The sequence below is a fragment of the Caretta caretta genome, chromosome 5, assembly GCF_965140235.1.
Source record: "Caretta caretta isolate rCarCar2 chromosome 5, rCarCar1.hap1, whole genome shotgun sequence".
NCBI classification, from domain to species: domain Eukaryota; kingdom Metazoa; phylum Chordata; order Testudines; family Cheloniidae; genus Caretta; species Caretta caretta.
Genome location: NC_134210.1, coordinates 98,080,357 through 98,100,765, shown reverse-complemented (window position 1 = coordinate 98,100,765; position 20,409 = coordinate 98,080,357). Strand labels below are relative to the sequence as shown.

The 20,409-nt window shown below is 40.6% G+C and overlaps 1 protein-coding gene and 1 long non-coding RNA gene across 5 annotated transcripts in view; one reads left to right on the top strand and one right to left on the bottom strand.

The window, feature by feature from the left end:
• Nucleotides 1–9,330: 9,330 nt before the first annotated feature.
• On the bottom strand, nucleotides 9,331–14,448 carry LOC142072194 (uncharacterized). The gene is made up of 2 exons (XR_012668586.1): nucleotides 14,314–14,448; nucleotides 9,331–13,939 (listed from the first exon to the last, which is right to left on the bottom strand). It is a non-coding gene; the product is annotated as an uncharacterized LOC142072194 (long non-coding RNA).
• The window catches only part of RORB (RAR related orphan receptor B), a 207,779-nt gene continuing 201,734 nt past the window's right edge, over nucleotides 14,365–20,409 (top strand). For all 4 annotated transcript variants that reach the window (XM_075128729.1, XM_048850531.2, XM_048850530.2 and 1 more), the window contains exon 1: nucleotides 14,365–14,455. In XM_075128729.1, the coding sequence (XP_074984830.1) occupies nucleotides 14,449–14,455 (7 nt within the window). In that variant the 5' untranslated portion in view covers nucleotides 14,365–14,448. The remainder of the gene's footprint in view (nucleotides 14,456–20,409) is intronic.

Genomic DNA, 20,409 nt, shown 5'->3' with positions numbered 1-20,409 from the left:
CCTGATCCCAGCTCACATGAGTGGCATGCATTCATGTGTGTAGTCCATTGGCATCACTGGGTGAATGAATAAGGATCATTCATGTGTGTAAGATTATCAGTATCAAGACATCCCTTTCTTTCCTTGGAAAGATAGTGTGTATTTAGTGCAGTGATGTGCTATACTGTTTTTAGTAGCATGGTTCACCACAATGTAATGGAGATCCTGCAGGGGTATGTAGCCAGTATACAGACTTGTATACTACACATCATCTTTACTTGCAGTGCAGTGGGGATAGGGGGTGTGGTTATTGAAAAGAGGGTACAGCTCCTATACTCCCGTCCCAGGCTAGTTTTTCAGCCCTTGTGGCTTACAGGCTAGCATTATTTATATTGGTGCATGGCAAAAGAATTGCACACAGCAGCAATTTGAGAAGGGTAATGCAAGTGGGAGTTTTGCATACCACCCTCTGTTTTGTGTTCTGTGCATTTTGTTAGTGACTGGCCTTGTATTCCTGTTCTGAACAGGACACTACTTCAAACAATTACCTTTCAACCCCACCATCAAATAATTATTTACCTGTCCCAAAAGATACATCAGTAGACAGCCTGGAAAATGTCAGCATAAAATTTTCAGACCTTCAAAAGGCACAAGAAATACTATCATTGTCCTTTTAATTTATGGTACAGTTTTTGTCCTGTCTTACGACAGGAATCATGTGTTCATAGTGTTGCAAAGTCCCAAGAAATTGCTTTGGCAGCTACCAAATGCCTCAATCATTCACAAGATGTGTATCCATTCCTATGTACTACTGCCTTCTTTTATGTATCGTGTACCAGGTGTATTTGCTTTACAGTTAACACCAAAGGGGTTGATTATTTGGGGCTTGATCATACCCGTGATCTGCATGTGGTGGGTCACCTACCAAACCCTTTTCTCCCTTTTATAGAACAATTTTGGGGAAAGTCTACAGAATGTCCTCTCCACAGAACCCTTTGGTATTTCCAAAGGAGAGATGATCTTGCAACCATGCACACTTACACACAAGTTGCATTGTCACAACATGTATTTATAAAACTACTTTTTGTTTAGAGATTTAAAATAAAGCTATTGATCTTAAAACAGGGCATGTATTGGAAACAAAGTCTGTGCACAGGTGAGTGAGAACTTCTGACAGGGCTATGCTACTACAATAATCTAAGAAATGACATTCACTGGTAGGATCTTGAATTGCTGGCCACAATACTTGTGGTTATGTTTTTGATACTATAGACCTGCATAATCTTTGTGAGAATATTCATGGTTTTCCAAACCTCTTTACTGTGTGACCGGTCCACAATGAGCATCCCATGTGCAGTTAATACCTTGATCAGGAGATACAGGTGACTGACAGATGGATTTCAGTGACAGGGGAGGATGGTTGCTATATGCCCGCTCTCACTTACCAAGCATTTGACTGGATCCAGCAGGGTCAGGACTCCCACAATATAACCAATAATATTGGGTAGGAACATAAGAACGGCCATACTGGGTCAGACCAAAATTCCATCTAGCACAGTATCCTGTCTTCTGACAGTGGCCAATGCCAGGTGCCCCAGAGGGAATGAACAAAACAGGTAATCATCAAGTGATCCATCCCCTGTCACCCATTCCCAGCTTCTGGCAAACAGCCTCTGCCTAGCTCTAGAATTTGATCCACCTCAAAATCCTTCCATCTCCAGCAAGATAGATGGTACCAAAAGGGGATCTTTGACTGTGAAAACTCCCCCTATAGGCACAAGATCCACCAATGAAATAACAGGTCTCATTTACCTCTGGGAGGTGGCCCTTTTAGCCTTTATCAGCACTGCATGTTGCAACAAGCTAAACAGTATTATCTCTCCTAATATTAAACTTTCAAGTTGTATTCCTTTCAACCCAACTGTGTCTCCAAGGCAAAACCACCAGACCTTGCCCAGTTTGACCCAATAGGAAAAAATTCCTTCCTGATCCCAATTGATCAGACCCCCAGCTTACTGAAGAACACAGCTTCTACACTACAATGAAGGAGAAGGAGAGTCAACAGCAAAAGGGGCAAGAGACCTCTGAAATGCCCAGGATAAATGTAAATAGATGTGTGGATGGGGAAAATGAGAGCCAGTCACCCTACTTGCTCCCTAAAGCCCATCAATGAGAGGTGGAGAAGGGGTCTGGGTCCTGCCTCACCAACATGTGATCTCACCTCCTTCCTCCCATTTGCTGTGTCTCTACCGTCTCAATGGCACAAGAGAATCCTGCCACAGCATAGAGTTGCTCATTCTTTTTTCCTTGTCCTATAATTGAAAATGAGAGTGTACCCCTAGTGTCATGTCTTCTAGAGACTGTGAGGGACAACTTGATACAGTTGTCAACTGAATAATGCATGATTATCCCTGCCACTCCCTAAAATGATCCAGTGTCTGAATCTATACAAAATAATGTTGTGTCCCATACACTGCACGGGATAACTTAAGAATAGTGGTCCTGGAGATACAAACAGGTTGTGTAGCAATGTTTCTAGCTCCGTGGTGAAAACTAAATTCCTCACTGGATACCAGTCTGTTTCACTCCCTGTGTTTTTGTATTTGTCCACCTTCCTACTCTCCATCTTGCTACTTATTCCTTCCTAAATTGCTTCTTTAACTTAAAATCTTATGAATTACTTATCATGCAATTAAAGTGCCACAAAACTATCATTGTCTATCATTAGACAATCCACTGTTCAATTTTGTAAATGTGATTGAGCTGGCAATGGTTAAGTTGGTAAATTTTGGGAAAGATAATAGCTATATGAAGTTCATATTCAGTTTATTTTCCTTCTGTTTCTCTTTGCCTCTTTAAATCTAGGCTGTTATCACCGATTTCAGAGGGTGTGGGGGTTGGTTGGTGGGGGGAAGGGGTCTCTTTAAAAAAAAATGCAGTGCAGCAGAAAATGAAGGCATTCCTGGTCTGCAGCTCTGTTCTTTCACCTATGCTTTCCAGTTGTTTTATGCTATTCTTCTATTTTGTGTACTGACGTAAATTACTGCCATCTTCTCATATAAGTCCTCTGAATCTTGTGGGTTTCATTTCTGTACAGGTTGGTAACCTCTGGTGCACACAAAATTAACAAAGTTTGGACCTAATCTTTCTGCTGTTGATATAATGGCAATATCACCTTAACTCCAGTGGGATCAGGCCCCTTAGAATGACCACAAAATCAGAGGAGCAGACACTCACATCTTCAGATGAGTTTCCTTCTATCACCAGCAGCCTCCTCTGGTTCTTTCACACAAAAGATGCCTATAATTTTTTTGACGATACAGAGATTGGCCTTCCATGTACAGTTCTATCCCACTGTAAACAGTCAAGGCACCTTCTTTGGGAATGCCTCATTTCTCAACAGCATCTAAATGTTGGAGTATATATTATAGAAAAGTGGCCAGAGCCTGGGACTGGCCACGCTGTAGCCAGTGAAGCTCACAATGGGGTGGGAGGGGGGGAGAGGAATGGTTTCAGGGGACCATAAGACACTTTTATATTATCTCGATCTCGGGGTCACCAGGTGCCAGATCAATCCCTAGCACAAGCTAGAGAAGCCTTGTGGTTGCTGTCTTGCACTCAGCTCCCATTTCCCATTCTGAGACCCAGGTGGAGGTCACAGCTCCCTGGTCTGGTTACTGCTATGTCCCCTAAACCAGAAGCTGCTACACTGCCCTTACACGATCCAAAGATAATCACCATAGGACAAGTATCAGAGTGGTAGCCATGTTAATCTGGATCTGCAAAAGCAGCAAAGAGTCCTGTGGCACCTTATAGACTAACAGACATATTGGAGCATAAGCTTTCGTGGGTGAATACCCACTTAGTCAGATGCATGTCATGCAACTGAAGCAGTGGGCATTCACCCACAAAAGCTTATGCTCCAATACGTCTGTTAGTCTATAAGGTGCCACAGGACTCTTTGCCACCATAGGACAAATCCCACAAAAGCTGTCTAAAAAGGCCCGAGCATGTGTTGGAGTAGCACAAAGCAGTTTTAGCAGGGGCAAAAATATTGACTCAAGAATTTTGATTTTGATCAGCATTCATTAGTTTCAAATAAATCTTATGAGAACTTTTCTCTGTGGTATCCATCAAATATCATTTTTTCAGGATGTTTGTCTGTCTTTCCATCTTGAGGCACAGAAGAAGAAGAAGGTTCATGGAGATGTTCAGACTCCTTTTTATTTTATTAAAATTATTTAAGATTTAAAATGGACAAGCTTCTTAGCCTATTTACTTTTTGTGAACGTTAATATTTATAAATTGTTTGCACCTTACATTTAGAGGTTACATATATGGAAATTGACAAGAATTTTTTTTTCATTCTCTCTAGTTGTGCTAATTCATGGTAGTCTTGGAACCCCTGGAAAAAGATGTTTTCTGAACTGGGGCACAGATGAGCCTGACTTTTAGCCACAATCCTGGTATTCAGATTCTGACTCTACTCCCATTGACATCAATGGGAGCAATTAGGCCAACATTGAGCACTTTTGAAAATCTTACCCTTAATATCTGGACAACTTGCAGCACGCTATCTGCAGATATATGGGCATGATATTATGGCACCCTCTTTCTCTGGTATCATTTTTATGGTAGATTATATTAAATTTTAAAAAAAAGGCTAAAAGAATGTTTAGGTTGCAAGGTTCTGTATTTAGAAGTTAGGAAATGCCAAAGTTGGAATTGCCTATATACAGCCTTAACTCCACTTCCCTGTGTATATGCATTATGATACAGTCCTTAACTAAATGTGCACCTGTTGAACACTTTATTTTTTGTTTCATTTTGCTTTCTTAAGGATGCAAAAAAACATTCTGTAGAATACTATCATGCATAAGAGATGCATTCAATAAGGCAAAAGCAGAGCTCTATAAATACCTTCAAGCCTGAAGGAGGAAGTTTGAAAAAGTTATGAGCAACTAAAAAGCCCATTTAGAATAGAAACCCTTGGGCAACCTTAACTATAGCTGTTGCTATGAGCTACAGCTATAATTATGATATGTTGAAATAGATGCAGTATACACTAGGGATGACTCCAAAACACCCAGATCTGAATACCTCAAAGGGTACTAGAGGGGGGAAACATTAGAATCTGAATACAGTCCACATCCAAATTTTGCAGCAGATCTGTTTCTATACAGTTTTGAACTAAAGCCCCAGGTCCAAATGCCCCTGGAATTTGGTAATGTGCAAAATCTGATCCTAAGCTTGAAGTTGCAGCTTAAGCGTATCTCCATTTTACACGTACTTGCATTTTGCATGTACTTACTTACTATAAAATGTCAATTTATCAATCTAAAACAAAGCTGAACACCTGTCAGTTTGACATATCCTTTACTCTGGAAGTTCCAGTCATGTCATCAACCCCTAAAACAGTCTTTGCCACATTCTGCTGGTTCATGTCTCTTCTGCTCCTAACACCCTCTTTTTTTCAATTATGTTGAAATGTATAAAAATATTTCTGTCCGCTCCGGTACCCTAAACTTACTTCTTCAGGATAGTAGTTTCTAAGAAATAGGTATTTACAGATCCTATCCCAGAGAAAATTACTCCAATCGCAAAGAATTTATGACAGATCATGTTTTCTGAAAAATTACCCAATGCATCAAACTAAATTAAAAATTATAAGGAACTGGGGGGTGGGGGGACATGTATTAGGTTAGAGGTAGTACAGCTACTTGACATGGTTGGAATTCTCCCCATAAAGTTTTGACTTTTTGTTGAAAAAATGAAAACCCAAAAATTTTCAGACAAACTGGAAAAAATCATCAGAAAACTCAGTTTTCAGAAAAATGTTCAGTTTTTAAGTTTCCTATTTGCCAAAGAAAATTAAATATTTCCATAAAAAATCATTAGTTGAAAACCCAATTTTCCATCCTCTCCCGTCTCCTCACCCACCACCACCACCACCAAAAGCCCTACAAATTAAATTTATTGACCAGGTATAACAGCTATTCCCACTTTCAAATAAAATACAACAGTTTACCCCTAAAGAATCATGTTGTTCCCACTGTACAATGCTGACTCCCTCAGTATCTGACATTCTGGACCACAAATTCAGAACAGGCTGGTTTGAAGCAGAGGGACATTACTCTTTGTCCATTTTCTACTTTTGCTGGGCGTATTCTATTTTTCCTACCTGCTTCTTCCAACTATCATCTTCCTGTTTCCTTTACTATAGCCCATACTTTGCTTTTTCTTTACCTCCAAAAGCCACAGGAATGCTCAGCTCTGCCGAGAAAGGAACTTAATAGATTCCAGGGCCAGAAGGGACCATTGTGATGATATAATCTGACCTTCTGTAGAGCACAGGCCATGGAACTTCCCCCAAAATAATTCCTAGAGTAGATCTCTTAGAAAAACCTCCAGTCTTGATTTGAAAATTGTCAGTGATGGAGAGTCCACCATAACCCTCGGTAAATTGTTCCAGTGGTTAATTGCCCTCACTGTGAAAACTGTATGCCTGTTTCCAGTGTGAATTTGTCTAGCTTCAGTTTCCAGCAATTGGATCATATTATATCTGTCTCCGCTAGAATGAAGAACCCGTTATTAAATATTTGTTCCCCATATAGATATGTATAGACTGTAATCAAGGCTCTCCTTAACCTTCTCTCTGTAAAGCTACGTAGATTGACCTCCTTGAAGTTGTCACTATAAGGCATGTTTTCTAATCACGTAGTCATTCCTGTGGCTCTCCAGTTTATCAATATCCTTCTTGAATTGTGGACACCAGAACTGGACACCGTATTCCAACAGCAGTTGCACCAGTACCAAATATAGAGATAAAATAACCTCTCTACTCCTACTCAATATTCCCATTATGCATCCTAGCATTAGCTCTTTTAGCTCCCACAGTATCACATTGGAAGCTCATATTCAGCTGATTATCCACCACAACCCTCAAATCTTTCTTAGTCACTGCTTCCCAGGCTAGAGTCCCCCATAACGTAAGTTGTGGCCTACATTCTTTGTTCCTAGATGTATATATCTACATTTAGACATATTAAAATGCATATTGTATATTGTTTGCTTGCACCTACTTTACAAGCAATCCAGATCACTCTGGATCAATGACCTGTCCTCTTCATTATTTACCTCCCCCCCAATTTTTGTGTCATCTGAAAACTTTATCAGTGATTTCCTACCACCACTTCCTGAGGCGACTGGTAAAAATGTTAAATTTACAGCCAAGAACTGGTCACTGTAGGACCCTACTTGAAACACACCTATTTGATGATGATTCCCTGTTTAAAGTTACATTTTTGTGACCTATCAGTTAGCCAGGTTTTAATCCATTTAATGTATTCCATGTTAATTTTACATCATTCTAGTGTTTTTAATCAATGTCATTCAGTACCAGGTCAAATGCCTTACAGTAGTCTAAGTATATTGCTTCAATGTTCTTACCTTTATCAATAAAACTTGTAATTTTATCTAAAAAGATATCGAGTTAGTTTGACAGGATCTATTTTCCATAAAATAAACCCATGCAGACTTGCATTAATTACATTACTCTCCTTTAATTCTTCATTAATTGAGTCCTGTATCAGCCACCATTTTCTTGCCCAGGATCAATGTTCGGCTGACAGGCCTATAATTACCCGGGTTATCCAGTTAATCTTTTTAAATAAGGGGCATAATATTAGCTTTCTTCAGTCTTCTGGAACTTCCCCAGCATTCCAGTGTGTATTGAAAAATCAACATTTATTGTCCAGCAAACTCTTCAGCCAGCTCATCTAAAACTCTTGGCTGCAAGTTAACAGGTTGCAAATGTCTGACTTCAGTAGTTTCTCTTTAATATCCTCCAGAGATACTAATGGAATGGAAAGAGTATATCATCTACTTTTTCCCAAATACAGAACAGAAATATTTATTGAATACTCTCTTTTCTGCATTATCACTGATATGTCTACCATTTCCAATGGTCCATGCCATCATCAAGATTCTTTTTGTACCTTATATATAATTAAAAAAAAAACCAACAAAAAAACCCTTCTTCTTCTCCTTAACTCTGTTGGCCATAGATTTCTTTTTGTATTTCTCTGCTTCTCTTATCAATTTCCTACAATTCCTAATTTATATTCATTACTATCAACTTCCCCTTTCATCTATTTGTTATATAACTTTTAACTTTTTTAAGCAGTCTTCACTTTCCCTCTAATCCAGGTAGATTTTTAAAAAATTTTTTAACCAGCACAGCCTTATTCATAAATTGTGGGATTATGGCTTTTGGGGCAGAATTTTTCTGATTAAATTCTTCCTTCTACCTGATTTGGGTCTTCATTGTTGTCAGCTTTGGGAAACTTGCCCTATTAAAATACCAAGTGTATATATTTGACTGGTCTAGACTTTATTTTGTTTGCACATTATAAATGTGATCAAGTCATGATACCTTGTATCTAAACTATCACTGATTTTTAGTTCTGCAATTTAATTCCTCTTTATCTGTTCAGACAAGGACTAAGAGAGAATTAGCCTGTGTTGGCTGCAACACTGTGAATTAGGAAATGGTCATCTATAATGTTTAGAATTTCCAAGGATGTGATTAGTACTGGCAGTATGAAACTCCATAATCATGCAGCTTTTTCCCCCCTACACATTACAGATAGGTGCATAAGAAGCCAGTCATCCTGTTCCCTAATGTGATTTGGTAGTCTGTAGCACTCACCAACTAATACCCAATCTTCTGCTTTATCTGTCAAAATACTGATCCATAAGCATTAGAGATTATTTTCTTCAGAGTTATCAGTGACTCGGAAATAGGTAATGCCCGTTTGTAGACAGTAAATATGTCAGGAGTACATCTTTGAGACAACCTCTTAGCAGCTTCTTTCTTCAGGGCAAGGAGGCTTTTACTGGACTCCTCTTCATTTTCCAAGCCTTCAAATGTTCTAGCTTCTTCAATAGGAGCACCAGATGACTTGAGCACTGGTACCTGCATTGGTTTTATATGCTTTCCAGACTACTAATTCTGCCCCATACTCTATTGTATTTTATTTGCATGGTGAATGCTGGTCTGACCAATAATTACCTTGAATCCAGCCTCTTCAGCTACTCGCCATCATAAGTAAACAAAGAAAGGAGAAATGGAATCATCATGTTTAAGTTTTTTCCCACTTGATACCTGCTTTTGTTCAAAGATATATTGAACGGACACTGCTATATAAAGGCCCACATACTGCAGTGACTGACACCTTATGAATGCATAAAACAGATCATAATATAATCTCTTCAGGGAAAAAACATGCCTTGAAAGCTGCCTAGCATTTCACATTTTTTGTAAACTATTTGCTTGAAGAAAAAATGCAATTTTTAAACCATTTCTTTTTAATTGTGAAAGATTTTGACAGTGGGATTGGAGGATTACATCAACCATCTGTTCGTAAGTGAAATGAAGTGTTGAAAAGAGTTGAGACCCACACAGTGTAGCTAGAGATCACTTTTCATTCCACCCCAAAAGACTGAAGAAATCGGGTCTTTTTTTCTCTCTCTCTCTTTTTAAAGAAAACTTTGGTTATCTTGTCATGCATAATATATTACATCCATAGTTTCAAAAAACTAAAGTAATATAATTAAAGATTTTCAATTACTGAATATTTTGTCTAATTGACTAAATTGTTGATGATTTTTAAATTGTTTCAATATATTAAAGATATAGTTCCCAAATAAAATAATACATTGCTGAAAGTCTGACATGTAACAAATGATACACAGGCTATGTTGGAGTTCAAATAAACATAATGTGTTTTCTGTATATGCTTTGCTATCATTTTTAAGACAGCAGATAATAAAGAAATGAGGAAGAATTATATAATCCAGTGAGTGAATTACAACTAAGGAATCTGTGGGAGAAGTTCAGATTCTTGAACCTCTTGATAATTCCCATTTAAACAGCTTTAAGATGCAAAACTGGAAGAAGAAGAAAAAAGTCTCAAGTACCCCATGACTTATAAAGGGTGGGGAATGCCTGGCATTCAAGTCATATCTACATGAGGCAGATGAGACTCAGAAATTATATTTTCCCTAATCTTGCTGCTACTGGAGCTAAGAAACAAATTTAGGCTAGGTGATGAATCCTGCTCCCTGTGAATCCAACAGAAACTCGCCATTTATTTCTATGGAAGCAGAATTGGGCCTGTAGGTGCAATTTGTTTGACTATTTTCTATTCAGTAATTTTTAATGAAGTAACTGACTTAGGCATAACTTGGTGCATCTTTAATGTGGTTATGATGAATATATTTTATATGATTAAAATGTTAAAATTGTTTGGCCTTAAATATTGTCTTAAAAGATTTGTCAGCTACAGAGCCTTGGGAAAGGCGCTTATGTGAGTGACTGTTCTAAAAGGCAATTTCTTTGTTCAATCTGCAATCCAAATATATTAATAATGTAGTATTGTTTCTCTTAACTTCTTTTTAAAACATGCTCATTAAAAGTTCTTGAGTAAAGTAAAGCTACTATATTGTATTATGTATGCACGTAGGTGCATGACCAAATTTTGATCGGTTTTAAATTTTTAAATATTTCAAATCTGTAAACTGAGAAATTCCATTCACTTTGGTTATGGAATAATCCCTTCTTACAAAGTCTGAAAGATGGGCTTGTGGTTAAATCATGGAATTGGGACTCAAGTCTCTGTTCAGTTCTTGGCTTTGTTACAAACTCAATGTGTGACCTTGGACAAGTCATATGCCTCTTTCTTGTGCCTCTGTTCCCTTTTTAGAAGATGGGAATAATACTTTCCTACATTAAGAGGTTGTGGTAAGGAAAAATTCATGTCTGTGAGGTGCTCACTGAAATCCATATGTATGTATAGTAAGATGAAAATACATTTGATTATCTGGAGCAGCTTCACAACAAGTAGCCCAATAATATTTGAGATCTTCCTCATAAATTTAGAACACATGATAAAACCAACCATCCCAAGTTCCTCAACTCACCCCTGTGAGACAGAGATCAGTTTTGCACTATCTCCCAGAGTGTAAGAGGTGAATTACATTAGACCAAACTGAAGAAGTAAGCTCCACATGGGAGGACCCCTCCCAGATAATCCCCTGCTATCAGCTCCGCTCACTTTTAAATTAGGAAACTAATATAGAATTCCTCCTGTGATGGGAATTGCACAGGGAGCATAGTGTCCCTGGTTCTTGGTGCCCAAACCCTTTAGGGCTTTGTAGGGAAAAACAAGAGCTGATTGGAAAATGTCACCCAAAATGAAATTTTGATTAAAAGGAGAGAAGGCTTTTCTATTTTTTCACTGTTTTCCAAAAATATCATCTTATATTTGACCCATAAAAGAAGTCAGTAGCCAGAGCAGTTGTTTAATACATTTTCTATGCTTAGCAAATAGGCTGCTTTAATATTTACTGATTTATGTTCCTGAATGAACTGAAGGCATAGTCGAACTACGTTACTTTATAATGTCTAACATCAGTCACAAAAACATGGTCAATAGCAAGGTTCAGAACCTGAAAACAAGAGTCACAGCCTTCTTGCCAAATGTATTTAAAAAAAACAGTGTCAGTAACTGCTGCTTCCTGGACAGCCAGGATAATGCTACCTCCTGGGTGATAAAATTGAATAACACATGTTGGATATGTTGGGTGCGCTCCCTCAAGCAAAGGCTGTATATAATCTCTAGCCATTCTTCCAGTTGCTTTCTTCAACCTACAAGCATTATCCCAGGTTCATAATTCATGTGTACATATTTTCAGTGATTCCTTAAAGAAAGCTGTCACCCTGTCCTCCAGCCTTCATTCAAGCTCCAGTCTCATTCAGATATCAGGCAAGTCACCCAACTGTATTAGAAAGATGGAGATATAGCACATACTGAAAGTGCTATAACTCATGCTTTCTCTCTAACCCTCCTAACAGCCTCATATACATGTTTAAGAGAAGGATTGATACTGGACCCTTGTGGAATTCCACATGAGAGACTACTTGAGTAGGCAAATATCCAGCAATAGATTCTAAAACAACCACTAAATAGGAGTCAACACGCCCCAATCCTGCTAACAAGTATACGGTTAACTTTATTACCACTTGTTGTCCCACTGAAATCAATGGAGCTATCTGTGCTAGTAACGGATTGGGACCCAACATATTCACCATAAATCCCTGCTGAGGATTGCAGATATATCACTGAAAGCCCATGGTGAATAGCACCAAAGGCCATTGACAAATCTCTGGAAATTAGCATGGACAGGTGATCTTCATCCTTCAGTTGATCTCTATCTTCAGCTAACACAAGTGTAGTTTATTTCTAATACACTGACTTGAAACAAGACTCTGTGAGATCAAAGAAATCTGAAATCTTTAGACAGTGGCAAAGAAGCCTCACCATAACCTTCTTAGACAACATTCCCCAAACTAGCAGGTTCATAATTCATGTGTGCATATTTTCAGTGATTTCTTAAAGAAAACTGTCACCCTGTCCTCCAGACAGGAAACTGTACCACTTTTCACCAAGGGTGGAAATTCCACTTACCACTTGATCTACATTGATCTTAAGGCCAGCAGAGATCACTGATCATCTAGTCTGCACTCTTGCATAATTCAGGCCATAGCATTTCACCTGTTAATTCCTGTCGCAGAAGAAGAATTTATTGAATGCATCAAAACTAATCAAGTGTGTAGTTTAAACTAGAGCATAACTCTTAGAAAAACATCCAATCTTGACTTAAAGTAAAACTGCTAATGAATTTGTCACCTGCAGGTGGGGGTTGTATACAAAACTTGTATACAGCCATCCCTTAAGGGTGAACACCCTGTCAGTATAAATACTGGCCTTCCACACTGAGGGACTTATTCCTGTGAACTGGTCAGCTCCCTGAACTTCCCTTCAAATTAGTGTGACTGAGGCTCAAATCTTCACATCATAGAGGCCACAGTTTGCCTAAGAAATTATAAAAATTACATGGGCCAAAATCCTGCAATCATTTGTTTCTCAGGTAATGCTTCAGTTGAAGTCAGAAAGGATTCAGGATCTGGCTGTATCAGAATATATATATATATATATATATATGTTCATTACTATATAACTGCCAACTATCCCTATCCTGGTAAAGCAAACTTCTTTTGACACCCACATTCCCTCTCCTGAGAGAACTGTTTTCAGAAGAGAGAGATCAGGAACTATAGTCCCATTCCCAGAATAAAATACATATCTGAGGAGGGTTCCTTTGCCTGCCTCCCTCACCACCATACCCTTTCAGGAAAAAAAAAATCACATGATGGGCTTCACATTTCCCTGTTTTGTTACCTCTCCTCAAACTCCAAAGCACTGCAGGCAGCTCACTTTGTACCATCATTTTTCCTGAGACTGAAACCAGAAAGATAAAAAAGCAGTAGGCATCAAAACAGAGAAAAGCTCCCACAAGTAGCAAAAGTTCAGAAAACTGTTAAGAGAGAATATTTCCAGAGTGATCTTCATTGCTTCTTGAGTCTGGCAGTCGGGGGGTGATTTACAAACATAAACATCCCAGTTCTTCTGGGTCAGTGTGCAGTGCTGGATTGAGGAGGGACAGGGAGAATATCTGGTGATGATTAAAAACCACACACCGTTATATTTGATACATTAGTTAACGTGGGAGTGAATAACCCAGGGCAGAAAGGAGCTGTGCTTCTGTGGCAGCCACCGAGGGAGCAGCAAACCGGCCGTGGTGCTCTTTTTTGTGCATGCGTTTTCCTCTTCCCGCATCCCCCCCTGTTGTGATAGCTGTCGGTGCGCCCCTCTGTCTGTCTCTGTCTCTCTCCGGATGGGTCTCCCCCTCAGTGGTCCCAGCCGGGCTCCCAACTCGGGAGGCTTTTGATTGGCGGCGGTGCTGACAGCAGGAGGAGCTTCGGGTAGCCGGTGCAGCCAGCTCTCTGCTATAAGCTTCTTTGCAGCTTTCTCTCTCAATCTCTCTCTGCGCGTCCCTGTAACCGAGCAGTGAAAATTCACATTGGGGATCTGCTAACAGGCACAGATGTCATGTGAAAACGCACATGCTCTGCCATTCACACAGCCCTTCTTTCTTTCTTTTTTTCCCCCTGTTCCCTTTTTTTAAAAAAAAATAGGAACTCCTCTCCCCGCCCTCCTTGTAACTAACAAACCAACAACCACCATCGCTCCTGCTCCTCCTCAGTCCAAGTAACCACAAAAGAAATCTTTTGGAGCTGCTGGTGGTATTTCAGAGCAAATACGGGGGAGGAGGGGCGGAAAAAGAAACACGCACAATTCAGACCAGCCAGCCAGACATTCCTTTTACATCTATATACACATAATACTTTCAAAACATAAGAATAACAACCTTGGAGGAATGATTTTCCCAGCAGAGCAGATCTACTCCGGCTGCAGCCTTCGTTCTTGCTGAGAGGGGATTTTTGTGATACAAGGTCCAAGCTGTTAGCTTCATGACTGCACTGAGCAGGGAATCGCCAACACCATGCGAGGTAAGGGAAGAATTAGGGGAATAAGGAGGTGGGGAGTATATTACTGGTGGGGGGTGTTGATTTCACAGAGCCAAGGCTTTTCTTCAGTTCCTTTTTTGTGGGTGTGGGAAAATTTGCTGCTTATGTTGCATAAAGTTTTTCAGTGATGTCTAATGTACTGTTTGTGATATTGATTTTTCTTTCTTTATTATGGAGGTGGCGCGACTTATTTAGGTTTGTACGGGGGAACTAAAACAAGCCCAAAGTAAACAATTTAGAAATGTTGGTATAGTTCACTCGGGCATCTGTTACAAGTACTTCTATATGATGATTAGCAGGAGTGTAATTTAAAGAGGGAACGCAAGAGCACTTCATTATACGGGAGGTTTCAGCTGGGAGTTAGGATTCAGAAGAGTTAAGTCTCCTTAGCATGTCCCGGCTTCCATTAATAGGAAGAGATGAGGAAACAGTCCCCTGAGAGCTGTTCGGAAATGTTTAGACACGTCTTATTTTGGCGTGCGTTGGGCATTCGTGTAGGTTCTCTCGCAGGGCGCGCGCAGGTGGTTTGGGTTTATTTTAGGAAAGGGGGAGCATTTGGACGCTTTCTTTCCTGGCGTGTTGATGTGCCGCGTAGGGGGCACAAACCGGCTGCGAGGAAGGGGGTAGTGGCTGCTTAACTTCTGGTGGGAACTTCCATGCTCGCTTTGTTTTATTACTCTACACTCCCCCGCGCCAGCCCTGCTCTGTGTCAGCTGCCGTCACTTTGGGTCGACTGACGCGGGGGGGGTGCAGGTCACCGGTTCCCTGAGGGTGGTTGAGGGGCTGGGCTGTCTGGAAGCACCTGCTTGGTTGCAGAGATGGGCTCTCTCCGTTGGGGCTGCCTAGGTCTCAGCTCGTCCGTGCTAGGAGCCAGCAGCCCCCTTTCCTGTGTTTCCCTCCTTCCCCTGGACTTTCAGCTGACTCATTCTTCCATGGGAGAGGAGCTCCTTGCATTTTAATGGAGTCTTTGGCCTGTCTCAAAGCAAAGATTCCCCCACCCCCATCCCGCCTCCCCTCCTGTCTCTCAGCCCTTCCCAAACAGCCAGCGATGCTAGTAATAACACTTCATGAAGTGGCCCTCAGCCCTCCTCCCACCCTACCCAGACACCCCTTCAGCATCCCCCAGCCCGCAAGTTACTGAGAGGAGTGAAGACCCGAGGGGGAAGGGGGCAGACGGGGCGTCCCCGGTGCGGGGAGCAGCGTCCCCTGCGCACCCCAGCCGGGCTGTGGGTGGCCCTGAAATCCCGCTGGGATCGGCAGGAGGCGCTCTGGCGGCCTCTGCCCCACGTGGTCGCTGGGCCGGGAGAAGATGCTCTGCCCCGCCGGGGCAGGGCGGGGGTCGGTGATCGCAGCTCCCGTAATCCCAGGAGTCCGCTGCCCGTCCCTGGCGCTGCCACAAGGCGGGGGGGGAGCTGCTGCTGCTGCTCGGAAGGGCAGCGTGCCGGGGGCGAGGGGAAGCGGCGGGGGCTGGGGGGCGAGGTGACTGGCCGCGGGTTTGCTGCAGGGCTGGGTGCTGGCAGGGGGTGGGGTGCGGGCGCCGCCCGCGTGCTCTGACCGTGGAGGCAGGGGGACTCCAGGGAGCAGCTGCTCTTTTTGCGCGGGTTGGCGGTGGGTCGGGCAGAGCCGGCGTTTCTGGGCCGGGGGTTGGGGGGGAGGCGTGTGCCTGGCGACGTGCTGTGCGCGCTGATTGGTGTGGCGGCCAGGAGGAGCCGGGTGTGTGTGTGTGGTGGTGGCTGTGTTTCCCTGTCGGCATCTGCGGTTGTCATGTGCTCCACTGACCCACTTCTCCCCGGCCCGGAAGCCAAGTACAGGGACCAGGGCAGGACCCCCGTACCTGGCAGATTACTTAGTGAAAGCTCCGCTCTCCTCCTCCTCCCTGTCTCTTTTCGTCACAGCTCGTGCCCCCTCGCCCTCCAGCAGCCCCTCTTCCTCCTTCTGGCTGCAGGGATCAGACGGTGCATCCCTCCGGAACCACCCGTTCCCGCTACCGTTCTGATGCCGGGCCAACAAAAGAGGGTTACGGCCTAAACTAAGTGTGTGTGTGTGTGTGTGTGTGTGTGTGGCGGGGGAAGGAGAACAGTGTATCGCTTCTGACTATTGATAGGAACCAGCCCTGTGTGCACATTTCTCCAGTGCCTGAGTTCCTCTCATCCAGCCCTGAAATGTGATGAGTGGAAACACAGAGACGCCATCGCTCCCTTACAAAACTTTTACATTAATTCTTCCAAATGTCTTATGCTGGATTTTAGGAAACTAACTCATTTCCCTGGTGGTTAGCAGAGCCGTTAGATCGGGCATCCCTCTTATTTAGAGGAGAAGGAACTGTCATTTGCACCGGGAAAAGCAAGGCGCTAGGTGACCACATAGGCTGGCAAGAGCTTGCTTAACAAAATTTAACTTTAAAAACCCCACCTCGAGTCAGTGAAATCTCTTGTATGCCACGTCTTTTCTACCTTTCATCTTTTAAAATGTTCTTCTTCTATGTCAACCTAGCAGATCATTTGCTAGTTACTGTGTACTTCATGTTCTGAATGTAGCCTCGTTTCTTGTTTAGGGTTTACGTTTTGTTTTGATTAAGGATGTAGGAGATAGCGGAGGGGTTTGTGTGTTGGGAATAAGCTCTTGAATGACTCTCTGCATTAGTAAACAGTCTGGGAAAACAATCTCCTCTCCCCATCTCTCCCCACAGCAGCTTCCTCTGTTGTAACTTGAACAGCAGCTCATCAGGGTCCTTAAGAGGTTGTAACATTAATGGGAGAGTTGCCTCCAGTGTTTCTTCCACTTGCTGTATGGTAAATAATGTAAAAACAAAATCCTTTGCAGTGGTGTTGCAGCTGTGCTGTTCCCAGGATATGAGAGAGACGAGGTGAGCGAGGTAATACCTTTTATTGGACCAACTTCTGGTGGTGGAAGGTTCAAGCTTCCCAGTTACAGAGAGTGCGCTTCCACCACCAGAAGTTAGTCCAATAAAAGACGTTATCACACCCACCTTGTCTCTAAACCAAATCCTGTCATTGCCTAAAAGAAGTCAATTTGATTTCCTAGAACAAAGGAACGTGCCGTCTCTATCCCTTGTTCTTTTCCCAGGAGATCGGTGACCCCTAATGTCAGAGGTATCCAGACTGACTGAGTGAGTGATTCATGGGAATGGTGAGGTGGTGCAGACATGTCAGCAAACTTTGCAATGCCCGTACCAGCATTTCCCACTGGTCTGCAGCAGGATAGCCACGTTCCCCCCATCAAATTCTGTCAGTTTGACAGAGGACTGCCAACCCAACCCTCCTCCCTCTAAGGGGAATAAGATAGAGTCCTAATGTGTGTGTTAAATACATTTTATTCAATACTTTTAAATTGGGACTGCGTGGACTTTAAAATACGATGGTAGAGCACCAAACCCGCCCCCACAAGCTATCTATTGTTATGCGAAAGAACGTTACCTAAAGAGTGTTTTCAATCGAATATACATAACGACGAAACGAGATGTAATCTTGTGTGGCTTTAAGGTATTCGTTTAACTCAGTGGGTGAGTTGCTTGTTAATAATAATATCAGTCCCATTCCATGTTCAGTTTTGTTAATACATGTTTATTTAATGAATAGATTATTGACTTTAGCAAATTGAAATAATATTGCAGGACTGTAAAACATGCGTTTGCGGCTTCTTGTAAACTACATATTTTATTTAAGAATAATTTATTTTGGTTCACTATTAGAAGAGAGAGCACCGTCTTTAACATGAGATCTTCAAACTTTCCCTGGCGATTTGCGGTCCCACACCATTCCGTTTAGAGTATTAAGTCTGCGATGCATGCATGCTTGTCTAAAATTTCCCAGACTAAAAATTTCCATCGAATGCCCCAAACTTGGAACAGCACCTCCATATTTCTTTACAGAATTATAGTCTGGGAGTCAGCCCATATCCATAAAAGTACATCTGTGTTAAAGTCACACTTAAGCAGTTATTAACTACCTTACAGACATTGGTGATCTGATACAGACAATTATTTCTTCGAGTGCTTATAATTTTAGTTTAAGTCCTTTTAAGAATACTCAACGCTGATTTATTGCTGAACAATATTATGGGACAGTAGCTGGAATGTAAACATCATCGTGCTTTAGTCACTGTAGTTGTCATCTTTAGTCCATCTCTTTCTTTTTTACTAGAAATCTCAGTCAATATAGAATATGTAATTTTGGAATTTATAAGGGGAAAAGGCTAAAAACTGCTAGAAGTATAATGGTGATGTTACCTTTATAAGGATGTACAATATATAGGCGTAAGACTCATATGAGACCTTTGAACTGAAGGTTGATTTTTAGATCTGAGATAAGAACACTCATGTTTTTCTTAGTAAAAGAGGCTTTTTATGTGCACTATTGTAAAAGCAAGGTGGTGTTTGGATTAAAAAACAAACCAGCAAAAACACTTTTTTTGTTTCCTGGATATTTTAAATTTGATTTATAATATCATTAAGCAAATTATGAACATTAGTGCATTTTAACACATTTTAATGGGGTGGGTTGTTTTTTGTTTGTTTGTTTGTTTGTTTGTTTTTCATGTAATGCAACTGAGTCTCAGTATAGAGAACTAACAACTGGCTAAAAGCCATGTCAAGTCACAACTAATTTTATCTCAAGTATTTACAAACACCAAGATTATGATCAGTTAGTCATTTTGTTAAAATTACATGTAAACAGTGTTGCAAAGCACAACATTTGTTGATAAGTAATATTTAAATTCTCCATTGGTATCTCAGCAAACAGTTAAATCTAGTATATTTCAAAGGAAAAAACCCTCAAAACTCTAGAGTTTAGGTACTTTTCCAGGTTTTGTTCTATGATTTACTTTTTTTTATTAGTTTCAGGACTGGGCTGTGAAATAATACATTACTTTATACAGTTATTCTATTTTCACAGTTTCACTGAAATATTCATGAGCAATTAGGAAGGTGTGAATTAAACAAATCCAATCTACAGTGTTATTGAGGGAGTTTATTAATTAGCATGTAAAAAGTGTCTGGACAACTGAGAAGCATGTAATTTCCTTAAATTTAATAGATGGATGCAGGTAATTTTATAATTGTATTAAGGTAAAGAAAATAATTTTCTTTAATTACCCTCAAATCATGCATCTCTGCAATATGATAAAAATAATTTTGGAAAGAATGACAAAATGCAGTCCTAATTAATTGACATGAATATCTACATAAATGTAATAGTGTATTACCTATGCAAGTTCAATGGTAGCACAAACTAATATTGATTTTAATGAGTAGGACCAGACCCCAACAGAACTGAAATCTATATTTGAGCTGGTCACAATGTGTTTAATTCTTCAACTCTTACTTAGATAAGTAGTTCTGACTCATATGAGTAACACTCATTGCCTTCAGTAGGGCTACTTGCATGAGGAAGAACCATTTACACCAGTAAGAGCTTGCAAGATTAGGCCTTAGCGGAAGGCAATTTGGCTTTACTGATAAAAGTTTTGATAATTTTCAATAAACACTTAGATATGATAAGACCATACTAAATGGTAAAATATTACTTTTCTTTTTTCATAAAAATGCGAATGTTAATGTTGATAGGTAAATGACATCCCTCTCGTTAAATTATCATAAGCAGAAATCAAGTCTGAAAATTGAGAGATTATTTTGATTTTTAAGCCATTTACTAATTCCACATGATGTCACATATGTATGTTTCTTTGCAATAACAATAGTGTTTATATTAGATTGTACATGTGGAAGTGCTGTATTTAAAATTTAATATAGAATCAGATTTCTGTCATAATTAATTTCTGAAACATTTGTACATCCAGATTGGTAAAGATTTGTATTTCCTAACTTTGTTTTATGAACAAACTCTTTTTGGTGAATATTTTTCCAGTGATCAGCAACCTCATACTTAATTTAAAATGTATATTTAAAAAGCATG